At 54.7% G+C, this 19,547-nt stretch overlaps 3 protein-coding genes across 6 annotated transcripts; 2 read left to right on the top strand and 1 right to left on the bottom strand.

Annotated features, from left to right (window-relative positions):
• Positions 4,408 to 8,234, top strand: BLOC1S1 (biogenesis of lysosomal organelles complex 1 subunit 1). The gene is made up of 4 exons (XM_018048122.1): positions 4,408 to 4,701; positions 5,429 to 5,501; positions 7,590 to 7,722; positions 8,029 to 8,234. The coding sequence occupies exons 1-4, from the start codon at positions 4,641 to 4,643 to the stop codon at positions 8,137 to 8,139; spliced, it is 378 nt and encodes a 125-aa protein (XP_017903611.1). The 5' UTR covers positions 4,408 to 4,640; the 3' UTR covers positions 8,140 to 8,234.
• RDH5 (retinol dehydrogenase 5) lies at positions 8,295 to 12,821 on the top strand. Of its 2 annotated transcripts, none has more exons than XM_013963965.2 (5): positions 8,295 to 9,047; positions 9,529 to 9,951; positions 10,118 to 10,376; positions 12,004 to 12,167; positions 12,431 to 12,821. In XM_013963965.2, the coding sequence occupies exons 2-5, from the start codon at positions 9,642 to 9,644 to the stop codon at positions 12,652 to 12,654; spliced, it is 957 nt and encodes a 318-aa protein (XP_013819419.1). In that variant the 5' UTR covers positions 8,295 to 9,047; positions 9,529 to 9,641; the 3' UTR covers positions 12,655 to 12,821. The 2 variants fall into 2 exon arrangements, with proteins under 2 accessions (XP_013819419.1, XP_005680455.1); XM_005680398.3 differs by having other exon boundaries at positions 9,624 to 9,951; positions 12,431 to 12,786.
• On the bottom strand, positions 14,468 to 18,317 carry CD63 (CD63 molecule). Of its 3 annotated transcripts, XM_018048121.1 has the most exons (8): positions 17,620 to 17,966; positions 16,970 to 17,046; positions 15,795 to 15,983; positions 15,556 to 15,630; positions 15,358 to 15,453; positions 15,108 to 15,245; positions 14,776 to 14,859; positions 14,468 to 14,624 (listed from the first exon to the last, which is right to left on the bottom strand). In XM_018048121.1, exons 2-8 carry the CDS (start codon positions 17,033 to 17,035, stop codon positions 14,559 to 14,561), a joined length of 714 nt encoding a protein of 237 aa, XP_017903610.1. In that variant the 5' UTR covers positions 17,036 to 17,046; positions 17,620 to 17,966; the 3' UTR covers positions 14,468 to 14,558. The 3 variants fall into 3 exon arrangements, with proteins under 3 accessions (XP_017903610.1, XP_017903609.1, XP_017903608.1); XM_018048120.1 differs by lacking the exon at positions 17,620 to 17,966 and adding an exon at positions 18,189 to 18,317 and having other exon boundaries at positions 14,468 to 14,859; XM_018048119.1 differs by having other exon boundaries at positions 14,468 to 14,859.

Raw genomic sequence — 19,547 nt, 5'->3', positions numbered from 1 at the left:
GGGTGGGGGGAAGGAGAGGGTGGGATATATTGTGAGAGTAACATGGAAACTTATATTACCATATGCAAAATAGATAGCCAATGGGAGTTTGTTGTATAACTCAGGGAACTCAAACCAGGGTTCTGTAATAACAGAAAGGGGTGAAATGGGGAAGGAGGTGGGAGGGAGGTTCAGAGGAAAGGGACAAAGGTATACCTATGGCTGATTCATGTTGATGTTTGGCAGAAACCAACACAATTCTGTAAAGTATTTATCCTTCAATTAAAAAATAAATTGATTAAAAATAAATAGAAGTTTTTTTTTAATGCCTTTAGAGCCCCAAATGCCTCCCTCTCTCCACCTGCAGCTCCTGCCTCCCTCCATCTCTACTCTGCTGATTCTTGCTAAATCTGAGGTTGAGATCAGATGCCAAGAATCTGCTTCTGACCTCCTCTGCCCAAATATTTGAGAAGTCACCTCACCCGCCACAGGAGGAAGGAGAAGGAAAGAAAAGAGAGAGAGAGGCCACCCAAAATTAGCCTGACTATAAATAGTGGGGCAAGGGAGGGCGGGGAACACGCAAGAGTCCCAGACCAGCCTAGTAAATTTAGACGTGTAGATTTTCCCTAAAGGAGAAAGGAGGCCAGATTTGGAGTGGAGAGCAGCATTGCAGATTGAGGAGGGAATGAAGAAGCCGGAGGAATCCAGAGGACAGAAGAAGCTTAATATTCAAATAAATAATCTGCCAGCGAACCTTTCTTTTGAATTCGGAGTTCAGGAATTCATTAAATTAAAACTAATGCTGATGTTGTATGATTCCATTCACATGACATTCTCAAAATGAAAAACTATGGAGATGAAGAACAAACTAGTGATTGTCAGGGGACAGGGATGGGGAAGTGGAGGTGTGAATATAAAAGGGTAGTACAGAAAGTTCCTTCATGGTGATGGAGAGTTCTGTAACTTAATTTTGGTGGTGGCTACTGAATCCATCTGTGGGATAAAATTACATTGAATTATAAATAAAAGCATGTTAAAAAAAAAACTGGGCAAAATCGAATAGGCTTATAGCCCAGTTAACTGTATAATATCTATGTCAGAGTCCTGGTTTGGATATTGTGCGACAGTTATATGAGGTGTCACCTCTGATGGAAGCTGGGTGAAGAATACACAGGATTTCACATACTACTTTTTGCAATTTCCTCTGAGTCTACAACGATTTCAAAATAATATCAAAACATTTTTAAAACTTTATAAATGTCCAGACCCAGCAAAGACTCTTGCCCTTTTCTGCCAGCCCCTCCCCCCTCTAAGAAACCGTTGCCCTCCATCTGGGCTCCTTATTTTTCAGCTCCCCCAGACCACACACTGCCCAGCTGCCATCTCTAGGTGAGCAGCAGACACTTCCGGAACACACACTGCGGGGTTAACATCTCCCTCCACCTCATCTGGCAACAGAGCCTTGGAGCAGATGTCCCAGGGTCAGCCTCTCCCTCCACAGCATAGACAACATGAGGACTTTCTCACCCCACCCACCTCTCCAGCACTGGAATCCTTCTGCGGGCCTCTGAATGTCTCCTGTAGCCAAAGTTTGAACTATGGGCGTGGCTGGGAGAGAAAGGCTATACATGTGATTGAGGGCAGTCAGTGGGGAAATGACTTGACCGCTCTGGTCTTTGAAGATCCCAGGGAAACCCCTTGTGTCTTGGGGAGAAGGACTGGGAGATCACTTCCCACGGTGAGCCATTTAGACTGGGCCCCTTTTCTCTGAGCACTGGCCTCAGGCCAACATTTGGAACTCGGCCACACCACCAACGGCCCCCTCTTGAAGCCCAGCCAGATTTCCCAGTATGAGAAGCCTTCTCCACTCACACCATGTCCTGCCTCAGTCCTCACCCAATCCCTAACTACTCAGCAGCTTCCGGCCCTAAGGCTTGGCCCAGCCAGTCAGCCTGAAGCTTGCTAATTAAAGCAAGCTCTGAAAGAGAGGCCTGAGAAGAACAGAGAAATGAGTGGACAAAAGGAATATGGGGGCACATTCACTGATTCTAAGAGGAAAAATAATCCGGGTGGGAAAGTGTAAGCAGAGGTAGGTCAGAAAGAGATTTCAGATTTCAAGAGTCATTTTCCTACTATGCATGCCACCTGTGTCCATCTCTACCAAAGGCAGGTGGAGCTGAGCTTCAACAACAGTCGAGACTGACGTTAGACAGTGAGCCACAGGGGCCCAGAAAAAGAGTAGGTGGAGGAAGACCCTGGAGAGATCAGCTGGAGTCCCCAGATACAGGTACCCATGTCCTCTGCTCAGCTCTAGGGCAAAGGAACAGTCAGTGTGTGGGAAAGGAGGGTGGGGCTGATGTCCGCAGAGCCCTGGCAGTCTCTATACCGATTATGAAAATGTCAGGTGGTTGTGCCAAGGGGGTGAGGGTAACACAGGATGGGCCTGGCACTCACCATGAGTCATCCTAATCTTAAATTACAGACTCACCGCTGAAACCCCCAACGCCAACCCCCCTCATTAGCCCCTGCCCTCTGTTTCACAGGTCCACTTATCACCATTCTCTGCCACCCCTTCCAACCTCTGCTTTTCTCTCCCAGCTTGGGGAGTGAGGCACCGGGCATCTTCCAGTCTGCCTCCAATTTGCTTGCTCACTGCAGTTGGAAGCAAAAGCCAGAAGGGGGGAGGACTGGCAAGGCTGCCCTGCAGTGCTCTCATTCTTCCCGCTTCTATTGATCAGCTCCTCTCTGGAGTGGAGCCTCTTCCCAAACATTCCTCCCCTGCTGGTATTCCCTTCAACTGATGCTCCACAGGCATACAGAGGCATAGTGACAAGAGACAGGGAGCTGTCCCCCAAAGTGCTCTGGGCCTCCCCCTGCTGGGGTCTTTCCCATGGTTTCTGCAGTATAGTACAGTGGTTACACTCAAGCTCTGGCATCAGATAATCCGGCTCTGTATCCTAGCTCAACCACTTATGTGCTCTATCACTGCACTGCTCTATACCACAGATTCTTCATCTGCACATTGTTATACTTCACATGACTATTCTCAGAATTAAATGAAATAATACATGTAGTGATTCACACATGGTATTAAGTACTCAGGAGATGTTGTTAAAGAAGTATCAATATAATAAGCACAGACACACAAACACAATATCCAACACTTTTTTTTAAATACTTATTTATTTGCCTGCATCAGGTCTTAGTTGTGGCATGCGGGATCTAGTTCCCCAACCAGGGACTGAACCCGGGGCCCCCTTTATTGGGAGTACGGAGTCTTAGCCACTGGACCACCAGGGAAGTCCCAGTACCCAACACTTTTTATTCAGAGTTTTTATTTTGGCACTTAATGTTCTGCTTTCTGCTGCCAGTTAACCACTTCACTCACTAATCCTTTGACAGCTGGGCAGCTCCCTAGGATTTAAGATGCTGTTCTGCAAAGAGTTGAATGAACTGATCAGTAATCTTCAACTCTGACTCAGAAATTCAAGAATGTTCTATTCTAATCAGTCAGCATCCATTTCTCCTCCCCCTGCAAGTACATATAATGAAGTCAATTTTCAACCATGTAACTGAAGTGAGAGAACACCAAAGTTTTGAAAACAGCTTTAGATATGGTTTAGTGCAGTGTTTCTCAATCTTGGGGGCACATTACATTCACCTGAACAACTTTCTAAAAAATACTTGTACCAGGCCTCCACCCTCAGAGATTGGTCACGGACCAAAGCATATTTTTTAAAACTTCCCCAACTGAGTCTAATGTTTAGCTAAGGCTGAGAACCGCTGATTTAATCCAATCTTCTAATTTTACTAAGGAGAAAACCAACATCCAGTGTGGATATGCAACTTGCCCAAAGCCACCCAGCATGTCGGTGTACGGTGCACCAAGAGAGAATGTTGTAAGAGCGAGCACGTGTTGGTGATGTTTATAATTTTTTCTCGTTGGGGTTAATCCCAGAAACACTTCTTTAGTTCAGAGAGGTGTTATATAATTTACCTTCTACTTTGGCAGCAGCACTTGTTCTGCTGGTAAGACTGAAATAAATGGGCTCGCATTCCCTGACCACAAAAGGACAGAGATGGAATGGCACATTCACCACACATAGCCAGCCAAATTAGCAAAGCTCCCTAGGAGGCCGCTGGAAATGCCTAAAACGCTGAGGGACTCTGGCGGGGTGGCGAGAAGAGACAGGGCTTGAAGAGGACAGCATTCCCCCTCTAGAGGGAGGAGCTGAGGATTCACTGAAAACCGGTCAGAGCTGCCAGGAGGAAAAGGCCAGGGAAGGAAACGAATTTCAATTAGTCCTGGGAACCTCTGCTCCCCCAACAACCGAATCATGATAGCCTGGCAACAACAACCCTCCTAGGATCCAGAGGAGATTGAAAACTGTTCTGCAAGCTGAGTACTAAAGAAAAAGTCTCCCCACACTTCCCAAAGTGAGTTCCCAATAAAGACAAGAGCTCACCTGCCCCTACTATCATCTCCCTTCCCAGCCAAGATCCTCTCTACCTATCACCCCAGGTCTCAAGAGGAGGGCGGTTCCGGGCCTCACGTGACATTGCGGCCACGTGACCCCGGCCCCGCGGGAGCCGAGCGGCGAGTTCCAGTTCCGCGAGTCGGAGGGGGGCTGGGCACGCCCTGCCCCGAGCCCGCCGCGACCATGCTGTCCCGCTTGCTGAAAGAACACCAGGCCAAGCAGAATGAACGCAAAGAGCTGCAGGGTAAGCCGAGTATCCAGCCCGCCGTTTTCTCTCCCTCCGCGGCCTAGCCTCAGCCCGGAGCCTGGATCTCAAGTAACGGCCCAGATCCGGGGAAGGGAGCGGGCTTGGAGGAGAGGAAATTACAGGAGTTTTGGTTGGGGGGGTGTTCCGTTCCCCTGCCAATGGCTCTGGTCCCTTTAGCAGCAGTAGCGTCCCCCTAGGCAACGTCCCCCGCGCTGTGGCCGCAGTATCCTAGCCCCGCCCCCTGTTCACGGAACGCTGTGCCGATTGGTCTAGGGGGCCGCTCATCCTGGAAGTGGGAAGGAAACCTCCTGAAGAGAGGAGGGTGTTGAGGACCCGACAGGACTGGGATTCTTGGAGGCCTGAAACTGCCGAAATGGGGATGGGGCCCGTGTGTCCTGAATCCATGCTGGGAACCCCAGAGTTACCAACCTTTAGGCCAAACCAGTGGGGGAAAATGTGCCTGAGAGTCTGGAGTCCTGGTCGCTGCCAAGGACTCGTTAGCGTCTCTGGGCGAATCGCTTCCCTTCTCAGGCTACCAGTTTCCTCACCTCGAAAATGAAAGGGCTTGCTTTATGTTTTGCAAGGCCCTGTCAGCTCTGGCACTCTGGAATGACTTGAGGTGTTCCCATAGCTAGCAGAATAGTAATGAATGGGTGGGGAACCTTAAGCATCACTCCTCAAGAAAACAAGTCTCCTGTCTAATCCCTTTTCCCCTTCCACCCAGAGAAGAGAAGGCGAGAGGCCATCACTGCAGCGACCTGCCTGACAGAAGCTTTGGTCGATCACCTCAATGTGGGGTATGAACCTCTTCCCATCAACAGGAACACCCCTCCACCCAAGTTTAGGCACTGGCCTAGCCTTCAGCCTGCTCCTGAGGGGATGAGCTGTTCCCCTCATTCCCCTACCCTCCCCCACCCAGCTTAACTTTTATGGAGAGAGTCTTGAGTCAGCTCTGACCCCTAACATTGGGCAGGAGGGAGCAGCTGTGGTCGGTGGAGAAGCAGCCAGATTTCCCCTTCCCAACAATAACCTCCCTGGTGCTCACGACTTGATGCCATCTGGCCTCGTCCCTTCACCCCTCCAAGTCCAGCTGTCACTTCCAGTGGGAGGGAGAGCACCATCCTTCCCCACAGCTTCCCACCCTCTCCTTTTGCACCTCCCACCCTCTGGCAAGTCTGGAGAGCAACTGGCAGGAAAGAGATGACACAGCTGGTAAGGGTGAGGGCAGAACCTATGCCAGGAGCCACCACAGAGCCAGGCTGACACTCCCCCATCCTTCCAGGTCTCCAGAGACCACCCCTTGCTCCCATCCTAAGTAAGGATGCCAGTAATGACCAGATACATGGGAAGGAGTAGAGAACATTGCCTCTTGACCCCAAGTGACCCAGAAAAGTGCAGAGATGATGATTTGATAGCCAGGCCATCTGTTGGGAGAAAGGAGGCAGTGTGATACCTTCTACCCAGGGCAAGTGGAATAGCTTGGTTGTGAATTCAGAGGCTGAGTCACCCAAGTGAGCCAGGCAGGGACTGTCATCTTCATTGCTCATCTCAGGAAGATTAGGGGAAGAGAAGGCTGTGGTTGGGACCTCTGATCCCCCCTCCAGTTCTCTCCCTCCACTCAGTGTGAATGAGAGAAAGCAGGAGGTCAATGGGAAAAATGGGGATTTCAGGAGCTCCCAGGGGAAACTTGAAGCATTGGGAGCCCCCTGCGATTCCTGTTTCAGCTCCCATAACACCCCGCACTGTGACCCAGCTGTCTCCCAAAGAGAAGGGACAGGGTCGACGCCTTCCCTCCCTCCTACATTTGCGCCTCCTGGGCTCTGCTGTGAGGTTGGCCTAGGCTTCTCCCACTTCTCTTTGCTTGGGGCCACCCTATGTCCAGCTTAGAGGGCAGCTAAGCCAAAGCCAGATTAGAAAGCCTTTTGTGTTGCTGCCCACAGCTCCTCTCATTCCCGGGAAAGGAAAACAAAGGCTCAGTCTATCTCAGCCCCTGTCAGGTGTCCTTCCCACTCTCTGGAACAACCCCCCCACCACCACCAACCCCCTTGCTCCCCTCCAGCCCCCACAGATTCCAGTGGGTGGGGGCACCGGATGTGGAGTCTACCAGCTGACCTAGAGCTTTGGGGTGGAGGATGAAAGATTCCTCAACCAATTAGGGAGAACAATTGCTGCACAACTATTGCGGGGGTGGGGGTGAGGAGGCAGAGGACTGGGGATACCAACCCCTTGGCAGTAATGGAACTGCAGCGAACCGTGATTGAGGAGAAAAGAAAGACTATTGCCTAGAGCAGAAGGAAGAGAGAGTGCGTGTGTGTTCATTCATCTGTGTGGGCGAAAGGAGGACTGGGAGAGAGATAGAGCCAGGAAGCAGCCCTTGGGATGTCTTCTCTTGACCCTGAGTTCCTGGGGAGGGGGTTGCTCTCCCATCCCACCCCGGATTCAGGGAGGGGCCCAGTTTCCCTTCCCAACTTCTTGCACCGATCCCTGGCCTCCCAATCATTGCCAGATGTGTCCCTGCTGCTGGATTTTCCCAGCCTCCCCACAGCCCCTGTTCCCTCCCAGCTTCTTCCCCAGTGGTACCCCGTCCACCCCTGCCGACCAAGTGCACCCTCCCTTCTCTCCCCCAGCTTTGGGAGCTCCTTTCGGGGCAGGAAATGGTCTGTGTGTAGTTAACTCTCCTGGGAATCCTGGGAGTGGAAGGAAGGGACCTGGCTCACTTGCATGCACTCATAGTCACTTGCCTTACATCCAGGAATGGCCGAAATCCCAAGGTTTTCTCCAGCGTGACTCCTGAGCAGCCTACTGCTGCAGCCCTGGGATGTTAGTTCTGGAGACCACTCCCCACCAGCTGGGTGAGATGGCCTCCCTCCTCCTCCAACCTCTAGTGTGGCCCAGGCCTACATGAACCAGAGGAAGCTTGACCATGAGGTGAAGACCCTGCAGGTCCAGGCAGCCCAGTTTGCCAAGCAGACAGGCCAGTGGATCGGGATGGTGGAGAACTTCAACCAGGCACTCAAGGTAAGCCACACTGCCGGCCTCACCAGCCTCATCCTATGACCCCATTGACTCATCCTATGAACCCCTCATCCCATGAACCCCTCAGGGGCTCCTCTCTGGGCTGGGGTTAAGAATGAAGTGGGGGCAGTCCCAGAAAGCCCAGAATTCTGTGGCCTCAGTGCCACGGAAGTTAGAGGAAGAGGTAAAAGCAGCTGGAGGGTCCAAGCAAAGCCCTTTCTAAGGGATGGATGGAATGTGCCCCCATCCAGCCCCTGGAGCCACACCCCACCCACCCTTACTCTTGGGCTCCCGCCCCCTCCCTTCCAGGAAATTGGGGATGTGGAGAACTGGGCTCGGAGCATCGAGCTGGACATGCGCACCATTGCCACCGCGCTGGAGTACGTCTACAAAGGGCAGCTGCAGTCGGCCCCCTCCTAGCCTGCCTGCTGTCCCTGCCCCTACTCCTCCCACCTGCCCCAGGTGGGCAGGAGGGAGGCTGACAGCCCATGAATAAAACACAAGCCTCCATTTCTCCGTGTTTGTCTCTAGGAACTACTAGCTTAGTGGGGGAGGGGGGGGGATGGAAGATTCAAAGGCTCTTCCTCTTAAGAGACACTACCAAAATTTGGGGTGTCTTTTTGGGTAGGGACTGGAACTAGCTTCCTGTTACAGTCTCAACTCTCTTCTCCTCCTCGGGCCTGGTACCTGTTGTGGGTACCTTCTGGATAAGCTGAAGGTGGGAGTTCCTCCCTACTCCCCAGAGGAGGGCAGTGGGCCCCAACCCAGGACTTCCGTTTCCGGCAGAGGAGAAACGAGACAGGGAGCAGGCCTGGTCCAGCTCTGGCTCTCTGCCTCTCCTCGTGCTCACGGCCTCTCCCAGCCTGGTGCTAAGCAGTGTCATGAGTCTGGACCAGGTGGGAGATTAACTCTTGGGTGTGGGAGCACTTCAGGGCAGGGAGGGGGAGGAATGATAGGTCCAAGGTTACTGACAGAGGGGGGCAGCTGCCATCCTGGACAGATACCCTCATCTTAAGAATCCGTGACAGAGAGAGCCAGGAAGCCCCACTAGAAAAGACCAAGCGAAGGGGGGAGCCGGGCGCTCCTGGCCAGTGCCAAGCCCTGGCTTCAACCCGAAGGCCCAGCTTCCCTGACTCCTCCTCCCCCACCCCCCCGCCAGCCCCACATGCACTTAATACTTCTGGCACCCAGTCCACCGGCCACGGACTTTGGCCTTAGCTGTAGCTAGTGTGGGAGCCTGGGAAGACCTGGACCACAAGTTTCTCAAGCAAAACAAAAGGAGCAGCTTCAGGTGCTATAGTACCTGCCAACAGCTTTCCCCTGAGGAGGTAAGCAGGGTGCTGGGGGGAGGGGAGGGGCAGTGGCTCTGAGAAGACTAGTGATATTGATAACTTAAAGCCTAAAGCTTGGCCTGTGTCCCCTCACACTTTATCCCCTTTGATCCTCCACAGCTCCCTGGTGGGCATGCTGGGCGTTAGCCCTACTTGGTAGATGAGAAAACAAGTTCAGAGACACAAGGCAGTGCTCAGCCTCACACAATAAGTTTGGAGCCACCAGGACTAGAATGCAGGGGTCCCTTATGTGTTTCCAAAAACAGGGCTTAGCTGGTTTAGTGAGAGCTAAGAGGCGACAACAAACAAGATCCCTCTGCCCCCATGCAGCTAGTCTGCGCAGGACCCAGCTCATGACCTTTCAGTTAAGTTACCCACAGATACAGGGTCTGCCCAGATCTTCACTTTACTTAGATGAACCATAGTTTGTCTGCAGGTTATCTGCCAAGCAGGTAATTTGTCAATTTGCTCAAACCAGAGACTTCCAGCTAGGCAAGGATCTGAGGGGTGAGGGCTGGCGGGCCAGCGTCAGCTAGACACGTCCCCCGGCCCAGCCTCGGCTGCCACCTGCAGGTCACCTGGGCTCCAGCCATGTGGCTGCCTCTGCTGCTGGGTGTCTTGCTCTGGGCAGCACTGTGGTTGCTCAGGGACCGGCAGTGCCTGCCGGCCAGCGATGCTTTTATCTTCATCACCGGCTGTGACTCGGGCTTTGGGCGGCTCCTTGCTCTGAGGCTGGACCAGAGAGGCTTCCGAGTCCTGGCCAGCTGCCTGACACCCTCGGGGGCGGAGGACCTCCAGCGGGTCGCCTCCTCCCGCCTCCACACCACCCTGCTGGATGTCACAGATCCCCAGAGCGTCCGGCAGGCAGCCAAGTGGGTGGAAACGCATGTTGGGAAAACAGGTGAGTGTGGCGGGGGCCATGAGGATAGGCATGTGAGGTGTGCACACACAGGGGGCTGTGGGAAACCAGAGAGACTGTGGGGGGAGTAACAGGGCTCAGATCCTCCCGGGAAGGAGAGGGGCTGTGGGAATGCCTCCCCTACCCCACGCCTCTCATCCCCGCACAGGGCTGTTTGGTCTGGTGAATAATGCTGGTGTGGCTGGCATCATTGGGCCCACCCCATGGCAGACGCGGGAGGACTTCCAGCGGGTGCTGAATGTGAACACGCTGGGTCCCATCGGGGTCACCCTCGCTCTGCTGCCCCTGCTGCTGCAGGCCCGGGGCCGAGTGATCAACATCACCAGTGTCCTTGGCCGCCTGGCAGCCAATGGAGGGGGCTACTGCGTCTCCAAGTTTGGCCTGGAGGCCTTCTCTGACAGCCTGAGGTGAGGGGGGCAGGGACTCCACTCCCAACTCAGGGGGAGCGTGCTCAACCAACAAATTAGCAGCTGCCCACCACATGGCATGGTGGAGTTTAGGGCTTAAGAGACAGTTTAGGGCTCGACTTCCAAGGTTCAGATCCCAGCTTTCACTCGTGAGCTTCGTGAACTTAGTCAGTTACTGTTTTTTTCCGAGTTTGTTCATCCTGTTAAATCACGATGAGGCCTGCCTCATGGGTGAGTAAAATGAGGGTATATGTGAGGCTCCAGCAGAGCCTGGTACATAGAAAATGCCCCCAACATCCCACTCTTAATGTTATTGTTACTAATGATAACCATTACTTAGCATGAGTACCTTTACATAACACTTTCTCATTCAATTCTCCCTAAAATCCTGTAAGGATAGGTGTTAACACCCTTAGGGGATGGGCTTCCCTGGTGGCTCACACAGTAAAGAATCTGCCTGCAATGCAGGAGACCCAGGTTCAATCCCTGGGTTGGGAAGACCCCTTTTGGAGAAGGGAATGTCTATCCACTCCAGTATTCCTGCCTGGAGAATTCCATGGACAGAGAAACCTGGTGGGCCAGTCTGTGGGGTCACAGAGTCAGACACGACTAAGGAAGGGACTCATGCACACCACACAAACATACCCACAGTCACCCAAGCCCACACACTGGCGGGGGGGGGGGGGGGGGCATTGGCACGCCTACCTGCAGAGGCTGGTCCTCATGTCCTCCGGCCCCTATTTAGACAGTAACGTTCAAAGTCCCATGAGAGCACAAAGGAGACTCGACAACCGCAGGAACAGGGCCTGAATTTGGAACAGACCTCTGATTCCCTCAAGCTGAGCCCGCCTTCTCAAGGAAGCCTTCCTCTGTCACCATCACTCAGCAAATAGCATCAATATCCACTTTTGTCCCTATGCCTCAGTCGTTTCATTTTCGTTTAATCAGCATCATGGAAATATACTTTCAACTTGGACTTGGGTAGTCTGTTCTGGGTACTCCCACTTTCCCCCAGCAAACACCAGTCTAATTTTTCCCCAGCAGAGATCCAGCACTTTGGACCCCGTGTTTTGGAATCTAGGGAACATGATTCTTCCAGTTCAGGAGTTGGCAGATTGTGCTTTCAGGGCCAGATCTCTAGGCAGCTGCCTACAAGCTAATAATGGCGTTTGCATTTTTAAATAGTTACACTATAATCAGTTATATAAGTACCTACATAATAGTTAGATCTGCAATACTGAAAATATTTACACTCCGGCCCTTTAAGAAGTTTGCTGGTCCCTGCTCTAGGTGCTAGAAGAGCATACAAAAGGAAGAAAAACTCAAATAAACCTCCTTGGGACTTACCTGGTGGTCCAGTGGTTAAGACTCTATGCTTTGACTGCAGGGCGCCTGGGTTTGAACCCTGGTCGGGGAACTAATATCCTGCATGACACAACATGGCCAAAAAACAAAAACAAATGACGCTCCACCTTCCCTCTGACCCGCTTGCCCCTCATCCTGTGGCAGTGGGGATGTCTCTTCCTGTCAGAAATCCTTTTCCCATCTCAGCATCCCTACAATGTCCCTGAAGGTCCTCTCCCTATACAGACAAGAACCCAGAAACCTCTCTCTCCCCTCACTCCAGGCGAGACGTGGCTCCTTTTGGGGTACGGGTCTCTATCGTGGAACCTGGCTTCTTCCGAACCCCTGTGACAAACCTGGAAACTCTGGAGGACACCCTGCAGGCCTGCTGGGCACGGCTGCCTCCAGCCACACAGGCCCTCTATGGGGAGGCCTTCCTCACCAAATGTGAGTAGCTGGGCCCGCGAAGGGGCGTGTGAAGGGAAACAAGGGTGCCGGAAGGCCAGGCCTGCATCAGCCTGCTGGGAGGAAACATGCAGGACAGTCAGGGAGGGGATGAGGGAGAACGGGGTGCCATAGGAGAACACCCCAGCCATAGGCAACCTGCCCACACCCTAAACTGGGGAGGGGACTGAGTACCCCAGGCGACACGGCCTGGGGGGTTGGAGCAGGACAGGGGACACTGACTGCAACCGTCCACTGGGCTGCAGACCTGAGAGTGCAGCAGCGCATCATGAACATGATCTGTGACCCGGACCTGGCCAAGGTGAGCAGGTGCCTGGAGCACGCCCTAACTGCCCGCCACCCCAGAACCCGCTACAGCCCAGGCTGGGATGCCAAGCTGCTCTGGTTGCCAGCCTCCTACTTGCCAGCCAGCCTGGTGGATGCTGTGCTCACCTGGGTCCTTCCCAAGCCTGCCCAGACGGTCTACTAAATCCAGCCCTCCAGCAAAAAGATGGTTGTTCAAGGCAAGGACTCTGATTTATTCTGTCCCCCCACCCTGGTACTGCCTGGTGCCTGGCATAAAACAGTCACTCAATAAATGTGTATTATTCAAAACAAAAAACACTGTGGGTGGGCAGAAATGAAGGTGCACAGTGGGAGTTCAGTTTAGTTACTCAGTCACTCAGTCATGTCAGACTCTCAGTGACCCCATGAATCACAGCACGCCAGGCCTCCCTGTCCATCACCAACTCCCAGAGTCCACCCAAACCCACGTCCATCGAGTCGGTGATGCCATCCAACCATCTCATCCTCTGTCATCCCCTTCTCCTCCTGCCCTCAAGCTTTCCCAGCATCAGGGTCTTTTCAAATGAGTCAGCTCTTCGCATCCGGTGGCCAAAGTATTGGAGTTTCGCTTTAGCCTCAGTCCTTCCAGTGAACACCCAGGACTGATCTGCTTTAGGATGGACTGTTTGGATCTCCTTGCAGTCCAAGGGACTCTCAAGAGTCTTCTCCAACACCACAGTTCAAAAGCATCAATTCTTCAGCGCTCAGCTTTCTTTGTAGTCCAACTCTCACATCCATACATGACCACTGGAAAAACCATAGCCTTGACTAGATGGACCTTTGTTGGCAAAGTAATGTCTCTGTTTTTTAATATGCTGTCTAGTTTGGTCATAACTTTCCTTCCAAAGAGTAAACGTCTTTTAATTTCATGGCTTCACAGTGGGAGACTGGCCCCATTTAACTCCTAACCTAGGCTGGGGCTTCCCTGGTGGCTCGGTGGTAAAGGATACACCTGCCAATGCAGGAGAGGCAGGAGACATGGGTTCAACAACCACCACCACCTAACCTGACATCCTCCAGGGTCTCTGGCGTGTTTAGTACCTGCAAAACATCTAGTACCCACAAGGGGGCGCAAGGGGACAGTCTTGTGTGTTTGAAGTTGCACCTAGAGTCATGGCCACCAGAGGGTACTGTTGGATGTCTCCTTTCTGCGTGAAATAAGGTTGAAGTCGAGTGTTACAAGAGTGGGAATAGTGTGGGAGAGGTGGTGAAGAGGAGTCAAAGCCAAGCTGGGTGGTTTCCATGGAAAAACAGGCACCCACCTCTTAAATTCTTCTATTACCTAAAGTAAGTCAAGAAGGACATAAACTGGCTGCACAGGTATAAAAGTGACTTGTCACCACCCTGAAAGAAGCTAGGCCCCCTTGAGGATTAGTGAAGCAGGGAGTACGTCCCTGGTGGCTCAGACAGTAAAGTGTCCGTCTACAATGCGGGAGACCTGAGTTCGATCCCTGGGTCTGGAAGATCCGCTGGAGAAGGAAATGGCAATCCACTCCAGTACCACTGCCTGGAAAATTCCATGGACAGAGGAGCCTGGTAGGCTACAGTCCATGGGGTCGCAAAGAGTCGGACACGACTGAGCGACTTCACTTTCAGAGGTGGACAAAAGGCCGGGGAGAAGATGTTGAAAGTGGATATAGGCTGGCCTCTCCCAGGTAGGACCTTTGTAGGGAATCCCACTGACTTGGGAGACAGTTTCATGAACCCTTCAGCACTGAGCCTGGCAGCACAGGAAGGGCAGTGGGCCTCAACCTCCTCTGGATCCCCACATCCACTGCCAGACCAAAGCAAGCCTTGATCAAAATCCTCCTTTCGCCCCACCCTTTCCCAGAGGTGCCTTTCCCAAGCCAGCCTTTCCCAGAGGTGCAAATAGAATAGGGTCCCAGAGGATGGGAACATGGATGAAGAGGGAGAAGGGTTAAAGTATCACTTTTTAAGACAAACTGAGACTCTTTCTCTTTGGGGTCTGAAAAAATAATCCGTTTAATTGAAAAACCTGGAGTATATTACCCCACTCCCCTGGATGAGGGGGCTGAAGAGACAGACCCCCTACATCACCTCATAGCCACTTCGGATGCTCTTCACAAGGCAGCATGCTAAGACAATACCCAGGATCTAGAAGAACAGAGAGAGATGGCGGTGAAGAGGAGTCAGGGAGGCAAGATAGAGACCCAAGAGACAACCAGGGCTCCCCTCCACAGACCAGCCCCCTGCTCAGCACCCTCCCACTGCCCCTAGTTCCCAGATGCCCAAGGGTGCCTCTCACCTCCACAAAGGCAATGCCCAGGGCTGCCGCAGCCACCACCAGCACATTCTTCCTCAGCCAGGCCGCAATCTTCTCCACACAGCCCTGCCGGGTGGCAGGCACACAAAACAAGACCCCATCAGAAATTTCCCACACCCCCCCTGCCTGCCCACCTGGCTCCCCCACCCTCTGTCCCTTCCATCCCATCCCCAGCATTACCAGATTCCCTCCCGATCCCTGATGCCCAGTTTCCCAGAGCCCCAACCTTCTTCACCTCCACCCCTGGTCCCTCTCACCTCCTGAAACATTTCCCAGCTTCCCCAAGTCCCCTACTATCTCAGCCCGCTTCCTACCTCAGTATGGATGTCCTTCACGACGAAATGAACCCCACAGTTATTAGTGATGTTGACGCAGCAGGAGTCAGGGACTCGACTGGCCATGGTCGGGATCTTCTCCCAGTCTGTGTAGTTAGCCGCCCCGCAGCACTTAAACTGGGAGAGAGTGGAGATATGGGGGGAAAGGCTGTTAAGTGACCCTCCGTCTTCAACATGGAGGTAAGAATCTCCTTCTCTTACTACACCTGCTCCCAGCAACCCCACTCACATCTTTCTGCATCTTGTCCAGGATTGATGCCGTCTCGTTGGCTTTTGGATAATTCTTCATCTGCTGCCGGAAGTCCTTATTAAATTCTGATCTCACCTGGGAATAGGGAGGAGCACTGTGAAGGTCAGGACTCAGGGCACCTGGGTCCCAGAGCAGCCAGGCCTCTGAGGCAAGGACTTCCCCTTATTCCCTGCTTACCTTGTCTCTAAACACATAGCCAGCAATGGCTGCAGCCACTTCAACTAGCATGATAAGGGACAAGAAGATGGCAAACTGCAGGTGCAAAGGACAGGAGTCAGGTTTGGAGTCTGGGTGGGAGGGCCCTGCCGGTCTCAGGAACATTCAAGGCTTCCCTCAGCCACCCACCCTCCAAACCCTGCCCAGAGAAATGCCCTTTTGGCAGCCCCAGGCACCCACACTGGCCCACACCCACTCACCGTGATCATAAGACAGTAGTTCTCCTTGCAGGCTCCACAGCAGCCCACAAAGGCCACCAGGAAGAGGAAGGCCCCCACTGCGATAATGACCACAGGCAACAGGAAACTAGGGGTGGCCCCACGGGTCATAGTCTGATTCAGGACGAGCTGGGTCGCTACGCCCACAGCAATCAGTCCCACTGCACAGGCCTGTGGGGAGCAGGGCAGGTCAGGACTCGGAAGACCCACCACCCACCAGCCCCCCACGGTGGAAGGCGGTGGGTGACCCAGGACACAGACTAAGCCCACTCTAGAGAGACTGATTCTCACACCTCCAGGAAACTTGACAGTGGGAGAGGAGGCTGACCCATCCTTGCCCCACCGTGAGGGCTAGGCAAACTGTTTAAGGCTCTCTGGGAGAAAGCCATCAGGAGGAACCACACCTTCCTTCAAGCAACTTCTCACAAAATGCAAAAAAAGAGAAGTTTCCAGTAAGCCCTAATCCCAGGACACACATGCCTCACAGAACAGTGCTTCCTTTGAGCCTCTTCCTATGGGCCTCCAGGGCTCCCAGAATTGCCCTCTCACTATCCTCATCAGCGACCACATCCTCACCAGCTGTGAGAAGGGCTCCTCAGGCCTCCTGGGCCTGGGAGAAGGAAGGGGTTAAAGGGGTCAGAGTAGCCGGTCCCTCCCTGGACAAACAGTAGCCTCTCAAGCCAGGAGCCCAGGACTGGAGCAAGAGATGGGCAGAGCCCTTACCCACCCCGAGCGGCCCGGGGCGGGGGCGGGGGTGATGAGGGAATGAAGAGGGATGAAGGGGTGGCGGGAGAGAAAGAACAGAGAAGCGGGGAGAAGGGCACACTCGAGGCGAGGCGTGGGGCGGCGATAGCATCAGAACTGGCAGTTGGCTGGTTGCCCCACTGCCCCATATCACAGGAGGCTGGGTCACCAGACAGGAAGGGCCCGGAAGGCTTACGGAGGAGACCGGCCATTGTCGGCCCAAACCAGCCTCAGAGGTTCCCGAAAGCTGGAGGAGGGGACGGCCGCGCTGGCTTCGGCTGTAGCCCGGGCTTTTTCCTCCCACATCTGGTCTCCAGCTGCCTTCACTGTTGGCCGCTCAGCCCTCATCCCTCCGGAGCCAGGTCGCCCTGCACCCTGCCAGCGCGCCCCCGCAGGCCCCGCTCCCCACTCACGCAGAAGGCCAGCAGGAGAACGTAGAGCAGGAACTTGACACATTTCATTCCTCCTTCCACAGCCATGGCTGCCTGGCCTGGGACAGAGGGGCGCGCAGAGGGATCAGAACCGGTCGAGGCGGGATCTCGCTTTCCGAGCTCCCCGCCGGCCCTCGAAACCTCCCCTGCGCCGCCCCCATTCCCGGCCCCTCCCACCCGGAAACCCGCGGTCAGATCCACGTCTTCCAGCCCCCTCTTCCACCCGCAGGAGAAGGGTGGGGGCGCCCGCAGCCCAGCCCGGACCCCGCCCCGCCGCCTCCCGGGGGCCCGGGACCCACCCGAGGGCGCCGGCAGCGGCCAGGACCGAACGCCCACCCTCGACCCTCCAGCCCCCAGGTGTTAAACACCCCTCTCCACTCAACCAGTCACGGAAAACTCTCCTCAGCCCCAGCCCGACCCCCGGGTCCTTTTCCCTGGGTTCTGATCACCGAAGAACAGAAATGCGGCGGGCGCCGCCGCACCCCAGCCCGTCCCCGGCCTCCGAAACTTCACCAAGTTGCAAAGTTGGGAGCGGCGGGGAGCGCGGCGGATCTGCGGAGGCCTGGGGCGAGCCCCCGAGGTGGGGGCGACCGGTGACCCCCTCCCCACTCCCCGCCGCAGCCTCGCCTCACCTGGGCTCCCGGAGGCTGTGTGCTGCTCTCCCGCCGCCGCTCAGGGGCTCTCTAGCTGCGCCCCCCGGCTCCGGCCCCGCCCGGCGCGCGGCCCCGCCCCGGCTCCAGCCACAGCCCCCTCCCCCGCCGAGTGGCCTCCAGCCTCCCTCATGTGACGCGGGAACAGCTGCGGCCTGAGTCACTGGGCTCACATGGGCAAGGCCAAGCCCCCCGCCCGGTCGAGGCCACGTGGCCCCCGCCCGGAAGACAGCGCCCACCCCCACCAAGCGAGGGCACCCAGGGCAGGACCTCGGGGTGCCTGAGGCCCTTCTGGCGCCCCCAGAAAGGGGCCACCTCGGGGTAGGAGAGCGGGACCCGGCGCCGCCTGGATCTCTCTGGCTCAGGGAAAGGGAGGAGACATGTGAAAGCCAAAGGAAGGAGAAGCCGCCCGGAGTTACTCTCTGAGCGCCAGGTCGGGCTGCAGAGCTGAGGCGAGATGACCAGATGGTCTTCAGAAGGGCTCCTCATCCTCCACCCAGAGCCCACCCTCCTCCTCTCGCTCCAACTCCTTTACAGCCCCCGACCCCTACCCCGGAGTCAACAGAGGAAGCTGCTGGCTCTCTGGGATGTGGTGGGGCCAGAATAAACTTTAAGGCAGGCTCCAGCCTCACAGCCTCCAGCGTTCTGGAGTGGGTGTTCCTGTCCCCCTCCTCCGTTTTCTGGGGCTCCAGAGTAATGAGCCGAGAAGTGGAAGAAGCCCTTCCCAGCACCATGTCACCCAGCCAATCAGGACACGTCAGAGTCAGGCTCCTCCCTCTGTTGTAGGAGGGTGGCCGAGGTGGCCTCCCACCCCTCCGGGATCTCCCTGTTGCGATGGAGGTTTGGGGGCGACCCTCACGCGGGCATGGCATATATACCCTGGATTGCCCCATCCCATCCTGTTGGACAGCCCAGAGGGTAAGGCCAAGAGAGGACTGAAAGGTGAGGGGGTGGTCTCAAGCTGCCTCCCTCCCTGTTAGCCATGGTGGTCCCCAGGAGCTATGTGAACAGTTCAAGAACGTAACCAGCCACTACAACCTGCCCGCCCCGCCTGGGCCCCCGTCCCTTAGATTCTTCTCATCCAGCCTGAAGAACCATTTCCTGAGCCTCAGTATACGTCAAGGAAGGAAAGAAACTAAGAGCAAAAGGAAGGCGATCTGGGCTGGGCTGAGAACCAGCTTCCAGGATCACAATCTTCCAGTAAGACACACCAAGGCCCTTCTGGACCTTGCGGGCCTGTGTGCATGCTAAGTTGCTTCAGTCCTGTCCAACCCTGTGCAACCCCATAGACTGCAGCCCACTAGGCTCCTCTGTCCATGGCACTCTTCAAGCAAGAACACTGGAGTGGATCGTCATGTCCTTCTGCACTTCTGGACTTTGCTTCCCACTTATCACCGCAGGTGGGCTGTGCAGGAGGAGCCAAGATGCTGAAGAAAGGAGTATTCATCTGTTATCTGCCAGCCACGTGCTGGGCACAGGGCCAGTGCGGCAAGAGAACTGGTGGCCCCGCCCTGTGCCAGCAGGCAGAAGCAAGCCCACACTGTGAAGAGGCAGAGACCCCTGGTGACAGCTGGACGAGCTCAGAGGGAGGGACAGGTGGCGCCTCTGCCCCAGAGAAAAACAAAACAGAATGAATTTCACCGAGGTGGTTGGTGCTCTCTGAGGTGTATGTGTTAGTCACTCAGTCGTATCTGACTCTTTGTGACCCTATAGACTGTAGCCCACCAGGCTCCTCTGTCCATGGGATTCTCCAGGCAAGAATACTGGAGTGGGTTGCCATGCCTTCCTCCAGGGGATCTTCCTGACACAGGGATCGAGCCTGCGCCTCTTTTCTCTCCTGCACTGGCAGTCGAGTTCTTTACCACAAGTGCCACTTGGGAAGCCCCACTCTCTGAGGTGACCTTAAACAA

Source organism: Capra hircus, chromosome 5, assembly GCF_001704415.2.
Source record: "Capra hircus breed San Clemente chromosome 5, ASM170441v1, whole genome shotgun sequence".
NCBI classification, from domain to species: Eukaryota; Metazoa; Chordata; class Mammalia; order Artiodactyla; family Bovidae; genus Capra; species Capra hircus.
This window is presented reverse-complemented; position numbering and strand designations above follow the sequence as displayed.